Source organism: Musa acuminata, chromosome BXJ1-8 (genome assembly GCF_036884655.1).
Source record: "Musa acuminata AAA Group cultivar baxijiao chromosome BXJ1-8, Cavendish_Baxijiao_AAA, whole genome shotgun sequence".
In the NCBI taxonomy this organism is placed as follows: domain Eukaryota; kingdom Viridiplantae; phylum Streptophyta; class Magnoliopsida; order Zingiberales; family Musaceae; genus Musa; species Musa acuminata.
In genome coordinates, this window is record NC_088334.1 from 5475015 (window position 1) to 5496156 (window position 21142).

At 38.7% G+C, this 21142-nt stretch overlaps 3 protein-coding genes across 3 annotated transcripts; 2 read left to right on the forward strand and 1 right to left on the reverse strand.

The window, feature by feature from the left end:
* Positions 1–2680: 2680 nt before the first annotated feature.
* LOC135588932 (transcription repressor OFP15-like) lies at positions 2681–4323 on the forward strand. Its single transcript, XM_065081266.1, has one exon. It carries the CDS (start codon positions 3407–3409, stop codon positions 4031–4033), a length of 627 nt encoding a protein of 208 aa, XP_064937338.1. The 5' UTR covers positions 2681–3406; the 3' UTR covers positions 4034–4323.
* Positions 4324–9805: 5482 nt separating this feature from the next.
* Positions 9806–11583, forward strand: LOC103994292 (uncharacterized). Its single transcript, XM_009414620.3, has 4 exons — positions 9806–10176; positions 10260–10516; positions 10610–11064; positions 11167–11583. Exons 1-4 carry the CDS (start codon positions 9953–9955, stop codon positions 11440–11442), a joined length of 1212 nt encoding a protein of 403 aa, XP_009412895.2. The 5' UTR covers positions 9806–9952; the 3' UTR covers positions 11443–11583.
* Positions 11584–12007: 424 nt separating this feature from the next.
* On the reverse strand, positions 12008–15600 carry LOC103994291 (receptor protein kinase TMK1-like). The gene is made up of 3 exons (XM_065081267.1): positions 14186–15600; positions 13121–13996; positions 12008–12519 (listed from the first exon to the last, which is right to left on the reverse strand). The coding sequence occupies exons 1-3, from the start codon at positions 15591–15593 to the stop codon at positions 12008–12010; spliced, it is 2796 nt and encodes a 931-aa protein (XP_064937339.1). The 5' UTR covers positions 15594–15600.
* Positions 15601–21142: the final 5542 nt, after the last annotated feature.

The following is a 21142-nucleotide window of genomic DNA, read 5'->3' on the forward strand; positions in this document are numbered from 1 at the left end:
CCATTTTAAAGCTATAGATACAAAAATAAAAAAGAAAAATTACATTCATATCAAATCAAATATGTAATATCTTCCCTCTAGAGATAGTGATTGATCTGAAAAATAATCTTCCTCTCTTGATAATATTCAATCAAGATTTATAATTTTCAATAAAAAAATATGATTTATTCTATCTTTTCTTTATTTACTTTTTTTTTCCTTTGTCGAGTAGATATTGACATGTAGCAATTTATTACATATGAAAAATATCCCTAAGCTAATTAATATAGTTTATTTAAATAAAACATACCCTAAATCGGTTTCGCATCATTTTCTTTTTCTTGCTACCTAAGACTTGATTGCATATTAAACTTATGCATGTGTTTATCACAAACAAATTTACTTCCATTTTGTAATGGAGTATGATGCTACTCTAGTCTATAGTCAGCGATGAACTCGGCTTTTGCAGGTCAGTAGATGGTTGGTCTCCATGAATTAGGTTTTCATGAAGGGGTTCTGCTTGATGAACTTGATAATGCCATAGAAATTGGTCTTTGTCTGCTGCCTTCTAAAGTCACAGGAGAAAAAGACACTGCTGGAATCAGGATTAGCATCAGCCATGAGTGACTATGAGTTCATGAAGTCCTCATGCATACAATCCGATCAAACATTCGATGCAATCCATTTCTCTTGCATCTCTTTGATCAAAAGTTCAGCCTGCCATATTGATCAAACTCAGCTCAACCTGATACGAATCGGACAAAGGAAGCACAATAAAAGATTCACACCCCATTGTTTTCGGATATCATTTTATTCGTCGAAAAAGAATCGAATACATAGTTGCATAAACATTTTTTTTAAAAAATAAATCAACATAGAAAAAGCAATTTTCTCAATTCTTGACTAACTAATATGACTAATTCTCAGTAATCTGGTTCTATCTTCCATTGGTTGAACACAAACTCCGCGGATCGACACATCGAACTACTCCAAATATGATAGTAGATCAAATTCCACTTCCATTGGTAAATGAGGTGAACAACAAGTAGAAACATAGATCTCAGTAAACTTGTAAACAATCTAATCCTTTGCTGGACCACAAGGATATGTTGCAAGGTGATTGACTTCTAATTAACCCAAAAACAGTAGGACACATTCCATGACAATGATCATAAAAGCATGATAATACAAACAGCTACAACTGTATAAAAAGCTATGTTTGGTCCCTTGATTGCCTTTGGCTGTATGGTTCTTGCAGGAGCTACTGATGACTATGATGCTACAATAAAGGCTGAGAGATTGACCTTCCTAGTGTTGGTGGAAGGACAATCATACACCTTGAAATCCGGCTAATAGTCAAGAGAGCATAAGTTTGAAACAAAGCATGTGTAGAGTTGGTCCACATGACAACGACCTTTAAGCTATCATTAGGTGGTATGTCTCAGAGGAGATGGGGGAGCATTTGAATTATTGGCTCTCTGTGCTTGGTAAAGTCAATCCTCGTAGGAAGGAGTTGATGTCTTTGATTGACTTTTCACAATTAACTTATTGGTGACAAATATTAACTCAAATTTATTTGGGTCAATTGTTGGAATTTTTTTTTTTTCGGGTTTTTCTCAGAAGGTATTTTCTTTTTCATATTTCTCAATAGACGATCTCTATTTTAGTTTATAGGATAAGTCGATCTAATCTCTAATATGTAAGATTTACACTATAGTTATAATATTTTTGATACCTTCGTTAAGACAATATAAATATATTCAAAAATAATATAGCTAAAGAAAATAGAGTCAAAACCCATTGGTTCATATAAAAATTAAGGATTTTTTATTGGTTTAGTAACAAGAACAATTAAATATAATGATTTTTATGTCAATTATAATATTTTTGATTAGATTTAGTAAATATATTCAAAAATATAATAATTGAGACATTATATTGGTAACAGAATGAGGATATCATTTGAAAAATATGAAAAGGTATTCGTCGAAAAAAAAAATCAAAATAATTTTTTTTTCAAGAATATTCCACTCAATTTACTTGCCATGTTTGTGAACCAAACAATAGACAGTGGGGCCTAAACTTGGATATGTTGTGGACATGAGATCTGTCTTGTAATTGTCCGATATATGATGATGGAGGAGACGAGGATATAACTCTTGATTCACCCTTTGAGATGTTAAGCAGACTTGGGCAAAGGTCTTGAGATAGATTAAAGTGACTCACTTTGCCCACCTAGAGAGAGAGAGAGAGAGAGCATAGGCTAAACAAGAACACGTTTGACTTCGCTGAATTGACATGAACTTATTTGCACTTGATATAAAGATCGCACAGGCTCATGAGAAGACAAATTGCAGATGGTTAGAACCCTAAGATTAGGTACTTCTCCACAGCCAAAAGCTTCATTCTCCCATCTTCATTGCCTACTTCAGATTTGATCATCTCCTGCAGACGAGTCAGATGGTTTATTGCCTGTATGTTTGTGAGGAAGTACGACAATGAAGTAAGTTGGGGTAGAGAAGATGGATCGAAGGAACAAGACACCATATCTGAGAGCTCAAGCAGGTCCTCATATCCCTTTTTTTTCTATTTAGACGAAAATATCTTCAGTCTTTAAATAAAATAATTTGATCACTTAAAAATTGATAATTGGTTATCATAAAGTTTTCAAAAAATTAAAAAATAACTTCAAGATTATTAATATCTTTTTTTAAAAATAATTAGTGAATTTGTTTTGATAAAATATCCAATATTTTATACACAGAACATTCTTTTTGTAATAGTGATTGTCGATCTTAAACAAAAAAATAAAAAAAAATGAAAGAAAATAATGATTGTCAATCTTCTTATAATCCATACACTTTCATAGTCTATATGGGATGACATGCATCCATTTGATAGATGTGTATATGCTGTAGCATTTTGTTCTTTGTTGGGCAGAACTATCAATTCTGGTACTCCCAGTCTGGTCTCACGTCTCGACCACGGTCAAAACTTGTAATCCCAACACAGGCAGCGAGCCGAGCTACCAGTCATCACCCAATGAAAGAATCGCAATGCACCCACCCGAAGCATGACTAGATGGAAGAACCCAATACATGGCAAGATGACAGATTGCTGGCTTGAAATTGCACCTTCTCAGGATGCAAACAAACAAGAAGCGCTCATCACAGCACCAGAGAAAGCTCCCATTCGAAAGCAGCCACTGTGCCATGAATCCCTTGAATCATCCAACCAGTATTTATTGCTCACATGCCTGATGATCCTATAGATCGATCTCTCTCCATTCCAGCTTCCCTTCATGCCTTAAATCCACCCTCCCTCCCTGTCAAGCCAGCCACATGTGTGGATCCTTAGCCTTTCACCCCTCACATCGGACTGTCATCCATTCTCCTGCTGCCCCTGCTCAGAGAAGGGAGATCGGGACATGGGCAGGAAACTAGGGTTTACCTATCTGTTCTCTAGAACGAGGGACGCAAAGCACGCCTCTTCTTCTGTACGTTCCGATCCTCCCCTTCCATGGACTTCTTGCCGGCACCCAAGAACCCGCTCCTTCAGGGAAGAGGACGGAGACGCAGAGCACGACGGCATGAACGCTTGCTCCTTCGACCTGACCGTGTCATGCAGCGAGAGCATCTCCACGGCGTGGGAGGACCCCAGCAGCGACGCCGCGGAGGCGGTCATTTGTGGGCTGAGGTCGGACCGGCTATTCTTCGAGCCGGGAGGCGCGACGAGATCGATAGTGGCGGAAGAGGAAGCGGCCGACGCCGACAGCATCCCCTTCGAGGGGAGCATCGCCATGGCAGTGGACTCGGAAGACCCCTACCGGGACTTCAAGCAGTCGATGGAGGAGATGGTGATGGCTCACAGCGTGAAGGTCGACTGGGCGTGGCTCGAGGAGATGCTGACCTGGTACCTGAGGGTCAATGGAAAGAAGACTCATGAGATCATAGTAGGGGCCTTCTTGGACTTGCTTTTAAGCCTCGCGCCATCTCCTTTCTCTTCTTCCTGTTCGTCCTGCACCTTTGGGATCGAGGAGGAGGAGAGCGTGTAAGGTGACATACCTTGTTCGTGTTACAGTCACTGTGTACCCGTAGCCAACCAACGAAGGTACGCATGAACACGAGTTGCCAATAGCAAGGCCATGGGTGCTGCCGTTTTTGTCTTGGCAAAAGGGAAATGTGAATTCCTTTGTTGCCAATACCACACGAAGCACCAATTCCTTTGTTGCTTCATGGTGATTCCTGTACTTTATAGTTCATGTGCTTCCAGTACAAGATTGACGATTCCAGGAATCAAAATATTGCGATGCTGGGAATGTTGAGAAGCATAAGACAGTCTTGAATATACAATATTACTATGCATTCGCTGTTCATAGATCTACTGATTCTTCAACAGTAGTTACTTAAATGGTTACGAAGAAAAATGCACGTAAATGGACCAGATAAAGAGAGAAGATGTGGAGTGAGCGAGCACGAAGGAGAAGAGGGAGAGGCATCAGCAGAACTGTACAGGTTGTAAGTAAGCCAAAAGGACTGTGGCCTACCACATGCTGAGACGAGACTATGCATCCACAGTACTATGAACGACTGACATCATAGTACTTGAATAGTATGTTTTCAGCTACGGAATCAATAAGTAATTGGTCTTCTCGTCAACATCAGCAGCAGGTCGTGTCCTTATCTTTTTGGATGATGTTATCGACACACTCCAAGCCAGCCAAATATTACCTCAGTTTACAGGTTAATGTAAATTTCTTTCCCCTTCTTCTTTCTTGGATAATCTCAGTTCCTTGAATTAAGTTTCTGACATTGATCATGTGAATCGATCATTTTGGTTCAGTCGTATTTGAAATTCGAAAACATTTCCCGGTGATTTGATTTTGATTCTGATTCTGATTCGAGAACATTTGATAATAGAAATAGTTAGGTTTCAGCTATAATTATGTTTTCCTGTAGCCATGATTGACTGAGAAGCAACCTGACCTTGCACCTAAATAGTGCAAGTTCACCGATGGAGACCTCTAATTCACCTTCAAGCTGTTCCCTAATAGGAGTAACACAGCCTCATCGTCTCCATCTCCAGTATAAAGCATCCACAGCGGCGTTGTATCCTCTGCAAGAGCGAGTAGCACTGACCGCCTGCAGTTTGATGCTACTAGCCCTGCAGCTTTGGCGCAGAGATGCTGTCCTCGCGTGGGGCGTAAAAGACCGCAGTACCTGGATCGCCGTGGCGGGCATGGACTTGTGTGGACTGCAGCCGCTGTCATACGGTGGCGCAGCGGCCGCGGCATGCATGCAACTGCGCGCAGTCGGTTAAATCATCCCCGGTGGACGACGTCGCAGGAAGTGTACCGGGGAACTGTGGATGAACAGGCATGGAGCTGTGGCGCTGACGCTGCGTCCGGCCGAGTTGGACCACGAGGGCGACGTCGTCCCCTCCTGCCCGCCGTGGGTACGGCGGAATCGTCGGGCAGGTCACTGCAGGCTCCGACGTTGATGGTCGCCGGACAAGTGTCGCTGTGGCAAGTGGGTTTTCGTTTCCTTTCTTTTTTTCATGGGAGTAAGGGGTTCCGTTTGCTAGTGAAAAAGACGCCATTTTTTCATGGGAGTAAAGGTGTTTTTATTTCTTTTTGTAAAAGATAAAAATGGTGATAAAGTAAGTGTTTAAAAATTGAGCTAAATAAAATCTTATAATGAATATTATATATAAATATAATTTATCAGATTTTTTCCCTTTTAAGTTGAAGATTAAAAGAATATTAGAAATTATCTTATATATATACATTGAATCTATTTCATAAATTGTTATGAAGAAATTTATGTCAAAAAGGAAGAAATGTTACAAGGGATTAAGAATAATTTGAAGTTGTCAAGGATCGAGCGGGCTGTCACAGATTGAGGTCGCCTCCCTCGGCGTCGGCCTCCTTGCCGCGACCGGCGCCCACCTGGGCTCCTCCAGATGCTCGGGGTCACCGCCATCTCGCGGCACCCCTTGCTTCCCAGGCCGGACTCCTTGGAAGAGGTCGAGTTCTCCTCTGGGGACGCTTGGGCCATGGCCGTCCGGTGTCCGCGTCTCTTCTGCTGCAGCATAGAGGCGAGGCCAAAGGCGGAATCTTTTTGTGTCTGAGGGAGTCTCCGCTGCACTTCTCGCGCAGCTTACCCTACAGGATAAGTCCGTGGCATCAGGCATGGAAAGAGAAGGGTCCGTCCTAATCCTTATGTTGAGGCGGAGCAACGAGCAGTTCAATGTGCAATCGAAGATACGTACTAGATGTTCCCCTCCATTTGCAAGATCGTCTCTTTGTTGCAATTTTGGATGCTGATCTATAGCTTATCTTCTTATTTCGTTGGATTCTGCATACAACCTGCTGATCTCCGTTGCACGGTAGATGTTCGATGAATTAACTAGGCAATTCTAGAGATAACCAAGCTTACAAGCTTTGGTCAAAAATAAACCTTGAGTGCCAAATGTTAATCTTTAGCCATGAATGGACACTAAAACTTCATGACAGGGCAGGGCAATTAACACAACTATCTGCATCTTTGGGTTACGTCTCCTCCTGGATGCAGATGTTTTGGTCTTAATACTTATTTCTGCTGTTGCTAAGACTTGCAAGCTTAGACTCAATTGAAATTGCTTCAGAGCTTTCCCTTTAGTGTAGTGTCAAACATCGGATTGTCTGATTGAGGTAAATAGAAAGGCTAATAGAGTAGCAATTCCCTCGTATTTAGATTTCCAAAATGGCAAGAAGTGATGCATTATGCGTGTGTTGCTGGGAGAATAAATTTACTCTGTGGTTTAATTGAGTTTTTACTGGTAATGGTAGTGAGATGGGAGTAGGGAATATTGGTCTCATCCATTGTTCTGACAACATTAGAGATCAATAGAAAATAATGGCTAACAAGATTCTTTCTGCAGGGAGGAGTTGAAAGAATTTTGATCTGTTAAATTTAGCAACACATCTCTCTCTCTCTTCAAGTTTACATAACCTTGCCAATTCTCTAATGTGATTGTTCCTGTCATATTTAGATAGAGATCTCCTGCTATCTGTGAAGAATGAGTTTTTCCTTTTTAAGTAGAACTGAAGTCTATTGATTAACTGTGGTTAGACAGTAATACTGGTCCATAATTAGAGTATGTGCTATTTCATTCACATTTCTGTCAATGTGTTTAACACTGGCCACCTTGAGATTGTGGTAAAGAATGAGTTTGAGGGTGCATAGCAATCAAATTATGATCTTTGTCATCTAATTCTAACAGGTTTTATGTCAAATCCATTAGAGCATTCTATTATTTCAAATGTATCTATCAACATAATTATAACCTTTATCAGTTGATCTTTAACATCTGTTGGGGCATGGAGATCAATCTGTAGACAGCTTTCTGATAGATAATGTGATCATGTGCATGCATCAGGCAAGTAGATTTAATTGGTCTTGTACCCCTGTCAACTGAGAGAGAATGTATTTCATTGTATTGATAAAGGGAAATAGAAAATCTTGGACTATATCTTTAGAAGATTATGTTAACAAGTAAATCTTCTTATGGATCAGAAGATGTTTACTGGTTTGATCTGTAAGGTATTTGAATCATCATCTTTCTTATAAGAATTTACCATCTATCATTATCCACACTCTTCAAACCATTGGAGTTTCTTGTAACTTTGAAGGGTTCCAAGACTTGTTCTCTCTCTCTCTCTACAAGAATGAGTGGCTTCTCTAAGCTTTCTCTTGTTCTCCTTTCCAGCCTCGTCCTCCTTGTCCTGTGTCTCATCCTCAAGCTTGTATATTGGTTATGGCGTCGTCCGAGGTCTCCTCGGAGATCTTCCATTGACGACGGTGATGCCCAGATCTCCAAGGAGCACATCCTGCTCTGCCTTTTCCGCAGGAACCAAACTCGTGTCGAGCCCAACCCCCAGGAGGAAAAGGCGACACCGCCGTCGAAGATGTCGACCGCGGAGGAGCGGACGACTGCTGCAGATGATGAGGATGCCTTTGAGAAATACCAGGCAGTGTGTCGTTATTCGTCAAGAATGCTGTACACCATCGAGGAGGTGGAGGAGGAGGAGGAGGAGGAGGAAGAAGAAGAGGAGGAGGGAGGGGCAGGGACGAGCAGGCTGAGCAGTGACGGAGAAGGAACGCAGTTCTTCACACCGGCAGCGTCACTGTCACCGTCACGTGAAGTGCTGGAGATCGTGGATGATTAGAGCGAAGAAGAGATGTGAATGAGATGGTCGGCTGGACGCGTTGCAGATGCAGGTTTCCTACGAAAAAGGTTATAATTTTTGTTGGTCGAGAAGACGAAGGTTATCATCTTCATCTGCTTGTTGAGGAGCCATTGTTGTGTGGACTTCTCTTGCTTCATCCCTTCCCGATGAGCAAATAGTTTTCGGAAGTAATTAAAGGATTAATTTCGATACGTGAAATCTCTCTTCGTCGTCTAAGTTAAACATAAACGCTATTTTAGATGGCTTGGTTAGGCATCTGTTCCGATTCTTGTAGATTTGTTTACTAATTCAAATCCTTATCAACCTTAATTATTAATCTTATTGTAGATTTTGAGGTTTAATAATATGTATGAAAATAATCACACTACAAAGAAAGGTTTTCTCTTATGATTATTAAATAAACCTAGACAACATGTAGAACAATTACCTTAGCAATTGATATGACATTAAATGGTAGCTTGAATTATCCCTTATCCCACTTGTATATGATGTTCTAGTTCTTATAAAAGACTACATTTGATAAAGATTGAGTTAGTACTTATAAGTTTGTTTAGTTTCCTTTCATTCTCCTCATTTTTATAATCATCAATTTAACAAGAAAAAATACTTTTTAGATGATCTATTGAGGTAGGATATTCTGTAAGCGTTTCATTATCTTTAATAGTTGACTTAGTGTACCTACTACATGACTAGATTCTATATGTCAAATCTTGATCGATCGAAAATAATAAGCTTGATTAGGTCTTAATATAATTTTACAAGATTTCTCATCAAAAACTTACAACTAGTTATTATGAGTAGGACCATAATTAGCTCCAAATCTCGTTATTAACAAAACAAGAATTCTAGTACATAGATCTAGAAATACTTGACAAATGGGTGTGTTATGTATCCATCTATATACGAGACCTGTTTCAATTTAATTCAATCATCTATGATCACTTCAAGATAAAATTTATGAGCAACTGCATAGTTAAGAGTCAAATATGACAATTTGACAAAGCAATTTTGATAGAAAAAAAGTTTTTTAAATATTTTTTTAGACTTTCTATTTCGTTTAAATTTGATTAAAAAAAGATGGATCGATTTTATATGAAACGAATAATATTATTTATCTAATCCAATTCCAGGAGTGAGTAAAACAACCTCTTTATTTCAAAGACCTCAATCATTATAATTTTTGGCTACTCAACTAAGATTCGATCAAATAAAACATTATAACTCTATTTAATCGATCCGGTCTCATACCATATTGATTCGATTCGACTAGATTTCGATCAAAAAATAATTATTTTCTTAAGAGGATGATATTTTTATCATTTGAAAAAGGTAATAGACATATGTATGTATTATGCAAAATAAGTGGTATTATCTAAAAAAAATGAGAATTTTCAAGGAAATCATACTATATTATTTTAATTTGTCTACAACAATAGGATTTTGTGGTGGGTTGTGATTGGTAGAATGGATAGGTAATGTGGTTGACTGGTGGTCTGGTCAACCTTCTTCTGGACACGTGGCAGTTGCCAAAAGAAGGATAAATCGAAAGAGAAGGCATGGCATGCAAAGAAAGCATTAGCTGTTTGTCTTGTCCTACGGTCGCGCTTCGCGGTATACCCGCGGCGAAAGCGGCGTCTGCGTCGCGCGCTTCTCCCTCTTATCCTTCCTTCTCCCTCCTCCTCCTCCTCCTCCGTCTGTCGGTGCCGGAAACACACGGACGGCATCTGAGGAGGGAAGGGAGAGATGGAAGGAGACCGTCCGCTGGAGTGCGGCGTCACCATCAGGTCCTCCTCCGTCTCCAGCGACCCCGGAGTCAGCAACCGAGACCTGGGCCACGGCGGCGGGAGCGGGAGCGGTCGTGGAGGGAACGCCACCTGGAACAGGGTTGTCATCGTGGGAGGCGGCATCGCCGGATCTCTCCTCGCCAAGTCCATCCAGTTCCACGCCGACGTCGTCCTCATCGACCAGTACAACTCCCCGCCCCCTCCCTCTTCCATCTTCCATCCTTCGCCTTCCTCAGCCTCCCTCCTCCCCCTTTGCTTCATCTCAGGAAGGAGTATTTCGAGATTCCCTGGGCGACACTGAGATCGACGGTGGAACAACCAGTCGCGGAGAAGGCCATATTCTCCCACACCGATTACCTTGTGAATGGCACAGTCATCACGTCATCCGCTGTCGATGTCACAGAGACGGATGTGATAACTGCCGATGGCCGTCATGTGACATACGACTACCTCGTCATCGCTACTGGTCACACAACTACATCTCCCAGATGCAAGAGAGACATGATCGAAAAGTTCAAAGAAGGCATGTCACCGATAACTCCGATGCACTCGGCATAGACATATGCGTCTCTGTACCCAACACCCTGTTCTTCTTACCAACTTGCTTCGATTTCAGCTAATGTAAAGATGAGAACTTCTAGCTCGGTTCTGGTCATTGGAGGCGGACCAGCGGGGGTTGAACTTGCTTCAGACATCGCATCAGTCTATCCAGACAAGAAGGTGACTTTGGTTCATAGTGGATCGAGGTTGCTCGGATTCATAAGTCGCAAAGCCGGCAACAAGGCCTTGGAGTGGCTAAGATCGAAGAACGTTGATGTGCTTCTGGAGCAGTCGATTGATCTGGACACCATATCCGAGGCAGATGGCATTTACATGACTTCCGCCGGAGAGGCCATAGCAGCCGATTGCTACTACGTCTGTGTGAACAAACGTTTGGGTTCCTCGTGGCTCAGGAAGTCAATGGTGCTGAAGGATTCCCTGGACATATACGGTCAGCTGAAGGTCGATGAGCACCTGAGAGTCAAAGGCCGAAACAATATCTTTGCCATTGGAGATATCATTGATGTTCCTGTAAGCCTTCTCCTCTGCTTGCTTGCTTGCAGCTTTGGGTCATTCATTCTACCGGAATCCTGATCTCATAGATGTATAATGTTGGTGTTTGTTGACGGGCAGGAAAGGAAACAAGGGATGCTTGCGCAGAAGCACGCCATGGTGGCGGCCAAGAACCTGAAGCAGCTGATGAAAGTGAGTAACAAGGAAACCAAGCTAAGCAAGTACAGGCCGTCGATCTCGATAACGATGGTCTCGCTGGGGAAGAAGGACGCGGTGGCGGAGCTGCCATTCACGACCATGTCGGGGTTCCTGCCGGGGCTGATCAAGACGAGAGAGCTGTTCCTTCGCAGGACAAGGAAACTTCTGGGTGTGGATCATCACTCTGGATTCTTGTAAAGCATTCTCTGGTACATAGTTCTCTTTTATGCTCATCAAACTGTAGCTGTAGCTCAACATGTTCTTGGTGTAGTCATCTCCAATTCCTTCTTATTCCTGATTTGTTGTTGTTGTTGTTGTTGTACACTGATCTCAATACTCTTCCCATCTTTAACATGTATCTGATTACTGTTAAACACTGTATGTAATAGTAGCTTCATGCGCAGCTCGCTCCTGTTTGCTAAAGAGGATACTGTGATGTCTCTGTGATTTGATACAGCAGCTACTTTGAAGGAATTTGAGAAGACAGAAATCTGGATTGAGCGCTAGATAGAATGATATCTATGAACTATCATGTAAAAGATCCTTATATTCACTTAAAGAGAATGAACTTAGTGTTCATCAAGATGACAAAACATCTGCATTCGAGTCCATTAAACTGGTAGAACAAAACCCAATTTACCACCAAATCAAACAGAGCAATTAATGTCACAACTCTTTCTATCATGACTTTTCTTTAAGAACCCTCAAAAGGGTTTCATCAACAAGAACTTGGAAACAAGAAGAAACAACATGCTGAGTTCATTCACCGGCCATCCGCAGAATTGAAGGACTCCGCGAATCCAGCAGGCCTGGCTGGGATGCTTCCTTTACTGTCTTGAAGGTTGATCGAACTAGTAGTATCACCAGCATGCTGCCATCTCTCCACCATCTGAAGAAGGGGTTGATGAAAATCTAAAGCGTAGTAATCCTGTTCCTGATCACCGGTTGTTGTTGGTATCCATTTCTCGACAAGCGGAGCAAGTACACCGACTGCATGCCCCATATCAGGCCGCTGGTGAGGCTCGCGTGCGGCACAATGGCCTGCTAGTTCAGCAATGATGGAAACACCTTCGAACGTCTCATCGGTGATGTCTATAGACGGGTCAATGATGCTCCTTAGATCCTCCGATCTGGCCTTCATCCTGCAGAACCAGGAGGCCAGGTAGCAGCTTTCATCGGGTCGTTTCTCATCCAGTGCCATCATACCAGTCAGTAGCTCCATGAGCACAATACCAAAACTGAAGACATCAACTTTGGTCGTAACTTTGCCGGTCACTGGTCAAGCCACAGTAGAAGATTTGGATTAATCCATGTCTCGGTTGCACAAAAGTATGAAGAAAATTACTTGAACAAAGGATTAAACGTATGATGTTTAACTGTAGTATTGCATTCGGCAAAACTTTCTGAGAAATAATTTGTTGCAATCATAGCAATTAAAATATGGAACGGGTATTTGTAAGAATGAGCAGAAAAAGACTGGCAAATCAAAATATGACAACCATTGAAACTTTGAGAAGATTCTGAATTTTCTCTCACTCTTATGACAGACAGATACATAGAATGAAAATACTGAAATTGGATAGAATAAAAGATCTAATGAAGAATCAACTCGAAAAGAACACAGGAAACAACATTAAAGCAAACAAACATCAAAGAAACTGTCAGAAGAATGTTATGCTAAGTGATCTGCAGTAGACAATGTTTGGCTCTGCTAAGTCAGTTCTATCGAGTGTCGATTGCGACAACCAGAAATTTAGTAACGAAAAGCCGAAAACATTTTACTAAAGAATGATGACATGATTTATAGGAAACTAGATTTCTGTTCATCCGAATTCGCATGCATACAGGAAAAGCATTCAAATGCTCAGGGATTTACCAGCATACTCTGGAGCCAAGTATCCGAATGTCCCAGCAAGTCTAGTTGCAATAGATGCTTTATTGTTTGTGGCAAATTTGACCAGTCCAAAATCTGAAATTTTTGCTCTGTAATCATCTCTTAGTAGTATGTTGGAAGACTTGAGATCCCGGTGAATGAAGGACTGGTTAGCCAAACAATGAAGGTACTCCATCCCTCGGGCAACATCCAATGCGATGGTTAGTCTCTTCTTCCAACACAAAGGTTCCAACCCCTGCTCCTTCCATTGGAAGAGATGCTTGCTCAAAGCTCCGTGATGCATGTACTCGTATACTAGAAGTCTCTCATTGTCCTCTGCAGAGTAACCAAGAATAGAGACCAAATTACGGTGTCGGACCTTTGAAAGAACAGCAATCTCAGAATGGAATTCATCGAAAGCTTTGTTATTTGGAACACCAGACTCCATCCTCTTCACTGCTATCAATGTTCCATCATGCAACTCCCCCTTGTAGACCACACCGAATCCACCCCGACCAAGAACATTCTCGGGAGCAAAGTTTTTCGTAGCAACTCGAAGCACTTGGATTGTTATCGTCAGGTTGCCTGAGTTGATGGCGGGTGTGCCACTATGATCACCGATACTGATAGTAATTTTAGGTGTCAAATCAGCTGAGCTTTCTGGATCATCAGGATTCGTAAGACGCAAGATGGAGGAATTTGGCACTGCAGTCACATTGGTTTTACCCTTCCGACGGCAGTACCAAAATAGAATGGCAAACAGTATAACTGAGGCTCCAACTACAGTTGCAATGATGATCTTCGCGCTAGAAGTAGAAGATGAAGATGTGTGGCTAGGCGAGGCAGGTGGGTTATTGCTGCCGGAACTGGGAGGAGATGCTGGAGGAGGAGGAGGAGTTGCTGGAGGAGGAGATGCTGAAGGAGGAGGAGATGCTGGAGGAGGAGGAGTTGCTGGAGGAGGAGGAGATGCTGGAGGAGGAGGAGATGCTGGAGGAGGAGGAGTTGCTGGAGGAGGAGGAGATGCTGGAGGAGGAGGAGGAGTTGCTGGAGGAGGAGGAGGAGTTGCTGGAGGAGGAGGAGATGCTGGAGGAGGAGATTTTGGTGGAGGAGGAGAATTCTTCAACAACTTGTTTCCCTCAAGGAGGACTGTCACAGTACTAGGGAATTGAGGAACAGGAGGTGAGAGATTGTTGTAAGAAAGGTCCAGTGTCTTCAACGATTTCAAGCTTGTCATGCTAGGAGGAATTGGGCCAGTAAGATTGTTACCCTTCAGAATCAAATTCATGAGAGAATCCAGCTTACCCAAAGATTCACTAATCGTGCCACTTAATTGAGAGTTCTGAAGATTTATAATGGAAACCTTGCCATCGGAGCAGGAAATACCGAACCATGGCCCGGCGCAAGGATCATTGCCAGACCAAGAACGAGTGAGCTTTGATGGATAATTCACTTCTTCAAGGAATTCCAAAAGTGCATCGACTTGTGGTGAGCAAGGCACTCCTGGTGTTGATTGGCAAAACGAATTATGAGCATAATTGAAGTCACTGAAGCTCGCCTTTGGAATTGGCCCCATGAGCATGTTCTTGTCCAAACGCAGTGACTGAAGCATCGGCAAACTCATCAAAGTCTCAGGAACAAGGCCGACAAACTGGTTGCTGTTGAGGAGCAGCCGTTTCAGTGAAGTTAATGAGCCGATCGAACTGGGAATAGGCCCTGAGAACTGATTTCCATAAACCACAGCGTCACTCAGCATTGTCATGCTAGCAATGATGTCGATCGAGCCGGTTAATCCTGCACCTTCCTGATCGTTCAGCCATAGGACCTGCAATGGCATACCTGAGTAGCTTGTCGGAATCCCACCAGTGAATTTGTTCTGAGCTATCCTCAGAGCCGTCAAAGACTTCATGCTTCCCAGGAATTCCGGCAGCGGACCGACAAGATTACACTCGACCAGGGACAGATTCATCAGCTGCGCCGAATTGGCCAAGTCCGACGGCAAGGTCCACCCGGTACTCTGATTCAGAGGGTTATGATCCAAAGTTAGAACCTGCAGATTATCGAGGCCGACGAAGAAATCCGAGGGAATGGTGTCGAACTGATTGAGATCGAGATAGGCACGCTGCAGACTAGACAAACCATTGAACGATGGCAACTTTCCGGTGAACTTGTTCCTCTGAAAACCAATGTTGGTCAGCATGGAGAGCTTGTTGAAGTTCTGAGGCAGAGGCCCGCTCAATCCCATGCTCTGCAACTGAATCTGTGTCACCCGAGAACCGGAGCAGCCGACGTGAGGCCATCTCGGATTGCCGCAGGGATCGTTGTTGTCCGTAGGCCACTCGAGCAGCTCCGAGTTGGACAACCCTCTCCGGAATTCATCAAGAACGGCGTAATCGCCCGGGTCCGTGGCGCTCAAGACCACCGATTCGAGGCAGATAAACCATAAAAATCCCATCTTTATCCAATTTTTCCACGCCATTCTTTGCGTTCTGAGCCAACACCGAAGCAAAAACCTCAATCTCAGCTGATAGGAGAAGACAGAAAGCATAAAAAACAATGAGGAAAGGTAACTCACATAGTATAATCCGCACTCTCAAAGCGAAAGAAAACTCACATGCGGGTGCTCTCCACCAAACTGACGAAGGCCAATCTGGCGTTCCCCAATATCTATAGCTACGGAAGCACCAAAAAGAGGAACGGAAGGTACCACCTCGGTCTCCAAAGCCAAAGGAACACTCGATCTTGGCCGTAAAAGGAGAGGTTTTTACTCGGTTCTTACGATTAAAACCACAGAAAAATCTGATTTTTCCTGGTGATACATTCACCAAATCCCTCCTCAGAGGGCCGAAACTTATGCCCCGCAAGATTGGAGAATGCAAGAAGGTATTCATGGTGCATACCATTTCTAGATTTCGTCCAAACAGGAAACAGTAGCGCTGGCAGAGAAACAAAAGCTGCCATTTTCATCCTACGAGCCTTCATTTCTCCTATTCCCAACGGTGTATTAGCGCGGTTGGTCTTCCATTTTCTTCTTGCTAATGCTTGGAGATAAGTGATTCCCATGTGAAATTTGGCAGCAAATAAGCATTTCCAAATAGGTATCAATGCTGCAATCAAACAGGGGGAGACACAACTTCAGGAATACAATGACAACACAAGAGAGCTGATGATTGGATGAGACGTCTGTTCCTCGTCACAAAGTTGTGGGACAGAGTACTCATGATTTATAATTATTTTTTATCTATTTCAGAATTATTTGTTTTACATGTTGGTCATTAGTTGCTATAATAATTTTTTTTAATCTTCAGTAATTTTGTTTGTCACTGTCACAAAGTTGTGGGACAGAGTACTCATGATTTAGAATTATTTGTTTTACATGTTGTTCATTAGCTGCTATAATAATTTTATTTTTTTAATCTTTGGTAATTTTGTTTGTTACCGTCACAAGTTCAATTATTTTAAATTTTGAATTGAATATATGAATTGTTTTTATTATCATTTAAATTTAATTAAAGATATAAACATTTGGTTAACTTTTGACTATCGTAAGCAAGTACTTATATTATCTTAAACAATTTTTTCTCATCTTATACTCTATTAAAGCGATACATAGTTGTTTATGAATTTTTTTTTCTATTTTTCTTAGTAACTTCGTACATCTATCTTGATATTCTTATCTTGACAATACGAATATTTCGTATATGTTATTTTTTAACTATCAAATAATCAGATTTATAACCGTGTTATAATTTTTTTTTTTCAATCTCAAAGATATCCAATGATCACATAAGACCCTTGACATTCCTCATCATTTAAGTCATTATGTTTTTATTTTATGAATAATTTTTTTATCGATCTTTTTATCTTATTGAATAATTGATCCAAGTATCTAAAGCTTTTATTTAAATGGATTTCTTGTTCATCTAATTTAATTATATTCTCTTGTCTATTTTTATAATTATTAAAATTATATTTTATATATTCAGTCTTAATTCTATTTAATCTAAAACTTTTAGTTTCTAATGCTTGCCTTCGTACCTTAAGTTTATAATTAATTTCATTTAGGCTCTCATCAACTAAGATAATATCATTAGCAAATAATATACATTAGGAGGTCTATAATGTGTCTAGTAAGTTTATTCATTATCAGTGAGAAAAAAATAAAAACTTAATGTAGATCATTCTAGCTAATAGAAAACTCACTATATGTACTCTTTATAGTTTTAATACTAATAACTACAATATCATATATGTTTCTAATAATATCAAATATAATTAGTGGATATACCTTTTTTTTTCTTCTTAAAATCCACCATAATAAATTTCTAGGAATTCTATGATAGACTTTTTTTAAGTCACTAAAACCATATACTAATCATTTTTTTCCTGTACTTTTCATTAGTCCTCTTAATAAATAAATAACTTCTATAATCTTTTTGATATAAAATTAAATTAATTTTCAGAGATATTTGTTTCAAGTCTTATCCTACTTTCGATGAATCTTTCCTATAATTTCATAGTATAGCTTATGATTTTAATTTTTTTTTATAATTTAAATAATTTTGTATATCACTCATACTTTTATAAATTGATGCTAAAAAACCCTTCTCCCTTAATTAAGTATTTTTTTAATCTCATAATTTTATTAAATAAACTAGCTAATCAAGTTACTCTTTTGTCCGGTATATTTTTCCAAACCTTAATAGAGTACCTATTAGGCCCTACATTCTTAGCTATTTTTTAAATAAAGATATATATATATATTATTTTATTAGCTCTAATTTTATAAATAAATCTATGATTATTAAATCTATCACTATTATTTATTGTTAAATATAATTCTCGAGTTAAATATTTATTAAATAAATTATAAAAATAATTTTTTTAATATTTCCTTAATCTTATTATTATTATTAACAAGTATTATTTAGTTTTCATCTTTAATATATCTAATTTTACCTAAATCCTTTCACTTTCTTTTACTAGTTTTAGCAATTTGATATATAACATTTTCATCATGTTTAGTACCTAATTTATTATAAAAATCTTTCAAAGTTTTATATCTTACCCTACTAATAATTTTTTTAGACTTTTTTAGATTCTTTATATCTTTTAATTCTTCTACTTTTATAATTTTATTAATTTTAAAATATATTTTTTAGTAAAAAATATTTTTAAAACTTCCTTACAACATTACCAACTCTCTCTTAGGTTATACGTCTACTTTTAACCGTTGGCTACTATTAAGAATTGTCTATTTAAACCATATAAATAGCAACAACAAGTCATATTATCTCCATAATTTTATGTTATATATAAAATTATATTCTTAGTTAAATTAGGAGTATTTAATTTTTTTATTTATACTTTTTAGATATTTCAGTGATCTCCCATCTTACCAATAATATCTCTACAACATTTTAAACCATTCTCCCCTCATTTATGCCCCATAGTTTATAAATTTATATGGGATTATTTTAGGAATCTCATATTTAAATTTTTTTTATTGGTTTTGGGTGTCTTTAGAAAACTTCACATGAATGTATTTGTTACAATCTTGAACTTGTTTATTATTATTGTTCAAGAAGAAAAAAAAGTTCATAAAAGAATAATTGATAATCATAAGTTTCATTAAAGACTTTAAAGGAAAATGAAAGAGGAATTCATCTTGAGAAAGAAATTCCTTCTTATTGAAGATTATGGAAAATATATCAAAAAGATATATCAGCAAACAAATTATTCTCCAAAAAGAAAAATATAATGAATGGTATGCCTTAATTGTATTAAATATTGTTATACTTTTTTTTTCATTCTTATAAGTTTCCTTTTTATTTTTACATGATTCCATAAAAAGTAGCAAGTTGATTGCAATGGGAGGATGGATTATAAATAGAATGAAAGTATTATTTTTCTTGTGTTGTGTGAATAATATGAAGAAGATACTGGCATGAATCTAATCTATCAGTTAATAAATTTCAAATGTATAATAAAAGATAAAATCAATTCTCCTTAGTATTGATAAATAAATAGTTATTGATATTAATTTTGATTAAACTTTGTAAAGACTATAATTGATATGAGTAGAATTGATAATAAATTAGAACACAAAATATGATATCCAATTAGACAAACCAATTAGAGCCTAACTCATGTCACCTAGTGAGTTGAAAAGGTTTGATATCAACATGGTGATCTGATACCATCAAAGTATATTTAATCATTATGATATCTAATGAAAAATATTGTATGCTAATATCTCAGTTTGGGGCAAAATTAGTTATTATCTAGATAGCAAGACACAAAGGAGTGGCTAGCTCCGACGTACTTAGGGGCATCCATATTTCAAACATGATCATTCTATAAACGAACACTATCGAATTGATTTCACCATATAATATAGATGATTATTTAGAATACTAATAGATTAACACTTAAAAAGATAATATAAACAAAAAATATTATACAAAAATTATAATAAAAAGGTCCTTGCATATCTTTGGTATCCAATTCATGTCTCATCATACTTGCAAATCTCCTGTGTTAGATCAATTCAAGTTGGTATGTGACACCCTCATGCATCTTTTACTTTTAGCATATCATATCTTAATAACTCAAGTCGACGTGTCTTAATACTCTTGCATATCTTTGTCTTCTATCGTTTTCTTATATGTAATTAAAGTCAACATGTTTTACAACTCAGTCAACATGTCTTAATAGCTCAGTCTCGCACATCTTTTACATCCGACCTTCCTACAAAGGCAATTCAAGTTAGTACTCCTTAACTCCCTTGTGTGTCTTGAGTTCAATACTCTCTATACGAATAGTTCAAATCAGCATGCCTTAATGTCCTTATATATTTTTTACTTCCAACACTTCCTATAAAAGTATTTTAAGTCAATATATCTTATATTTGACACACTTTATATAAATAGTTCAAGTTGATAAGTCTCAATATTCTCATCTATATCTTCATCCTATATATCCTATATTGGTATTGGATATTACTTAACATTTTCTTGATATAGGTAACTATTGTCATTTTCGAGCTTGACAACGTGCTCTAGTACGAGGATGCCTTTTTTTTTTTAAGCACAATAAAGAGCAAATGAAATAGTTAGAATTGGTTAAACTATATGCAACTAATCAAAATGGTAGGTCACCGGCTATAAGAGCTTAGTTAACATAATGATAATATAGTACCATCAAGAGTTGTTTAGGCACGATGTGAATGATATATTACCATATAAGCATGTATAGTTAGCAAAATATGATATATTTTCAGATAATACCTTATTTTTCAGACTCCAAAGAAGAGGGCCTCTCCATGCATATGTATGTATATATATGTGTATGGATTTTAACTTCTCCTTAAACATGAGTTATTCTTAATTTTTTTATTAGTTTAAACATAAAATTTTTTTTATGCACGCTATCGATGTGATTTTATAGGATACTTGGACTTATCTATCAATATTAGACACAATATCCTCTATTACATCTATTGATCTTTCTCATGTATCCCTCGTTTTTATTTTTGTTTGAGTCAACAGAAATACCTTCTCTTAAAATCACATGATCCAAGAAGATAATCTTATTTAACTAAAATCTATATTTATTGAAACTGTTCTTGTGGAACAACTTTGCTAGGAGAGATTGATGATCATTTCTAACATTAGCAACAATAAAACTACATTACTAATGGCATAAAGACCTAAAAAGTTCTCACTCCACTAGTATCTAAATTCATCCTAATGTCATGTAAATTAGGTTTAACCATGTCCGTTCCCAAATAAATATATTATTACCATTATATTAAGAAGATTAATTTCACACTCAAAACTCTCATATCTATATATTTTTATTGTGTTGTATACTCTCCTAACTTAGGAAGAGATGTCTCAATTGAGACCTTACTGGAATTCATATTAAAGTATCCTAAACCGGACCGATCTACTACTGCACGGCCCGGCCCGGCCCGGCCCGGCCCGGCCGGGTTTATTTCTATGGGTCAACTGGTCGAAGCTTGAC

Bases quoted from the DNA above. Each gene is read 5' to 3' on its own strand.
- LOC135588932 (XM_065081266.1), top strand. From the start codon at position 3,407: ATGGGCAGGAAACTAGGGTTTACCTATCTGTTCTCTAGAACGAGGGAC.
- LOC103994292 (XM_009414620.3), top strand. From the start codon at position 9,953: ATGGAAGGAGACCGTCCGCTGGAGTGCGGCGTCACCATCAGGTCCTCC. The intron at 10,177-10,259 runs GTACAACTCCCC...GCTTCATCTCAG, and splicing joins GACGTCGTCCTCATCGACCA to GAAGGAGTATTTCGAGATTC. The intron at 10,517-10,609 runs GCATGTCACCGA...CTTCGATTTCAG, and splicing joins GATCGAAAAGTTCAAAGAAG to CTAATGTAAAGATGAGAACT.
- LOC103994291 (XM_065081267.1), bottom strand. From the start codon at position 15,593: ATGGCGTGGAAAAATTGGATAAAGATGGGATTTTTATGGTTTATCTGC. The intron at 13,997-14,185 runs CAGCAACTCCTC...CTCCTCCTCCAG, and splicing joins TCCAGCATCTCCTCCTCCTC to CATCTCCTCCCAGTTCCGGC. The intron at 12,520-13,120 runs GTAAATCCCTGA...TGGCTTGACCAG, and splicing joins CTTGGCTCCAGAGTATGCTG to TGACCGGCAAAGTTACGACC.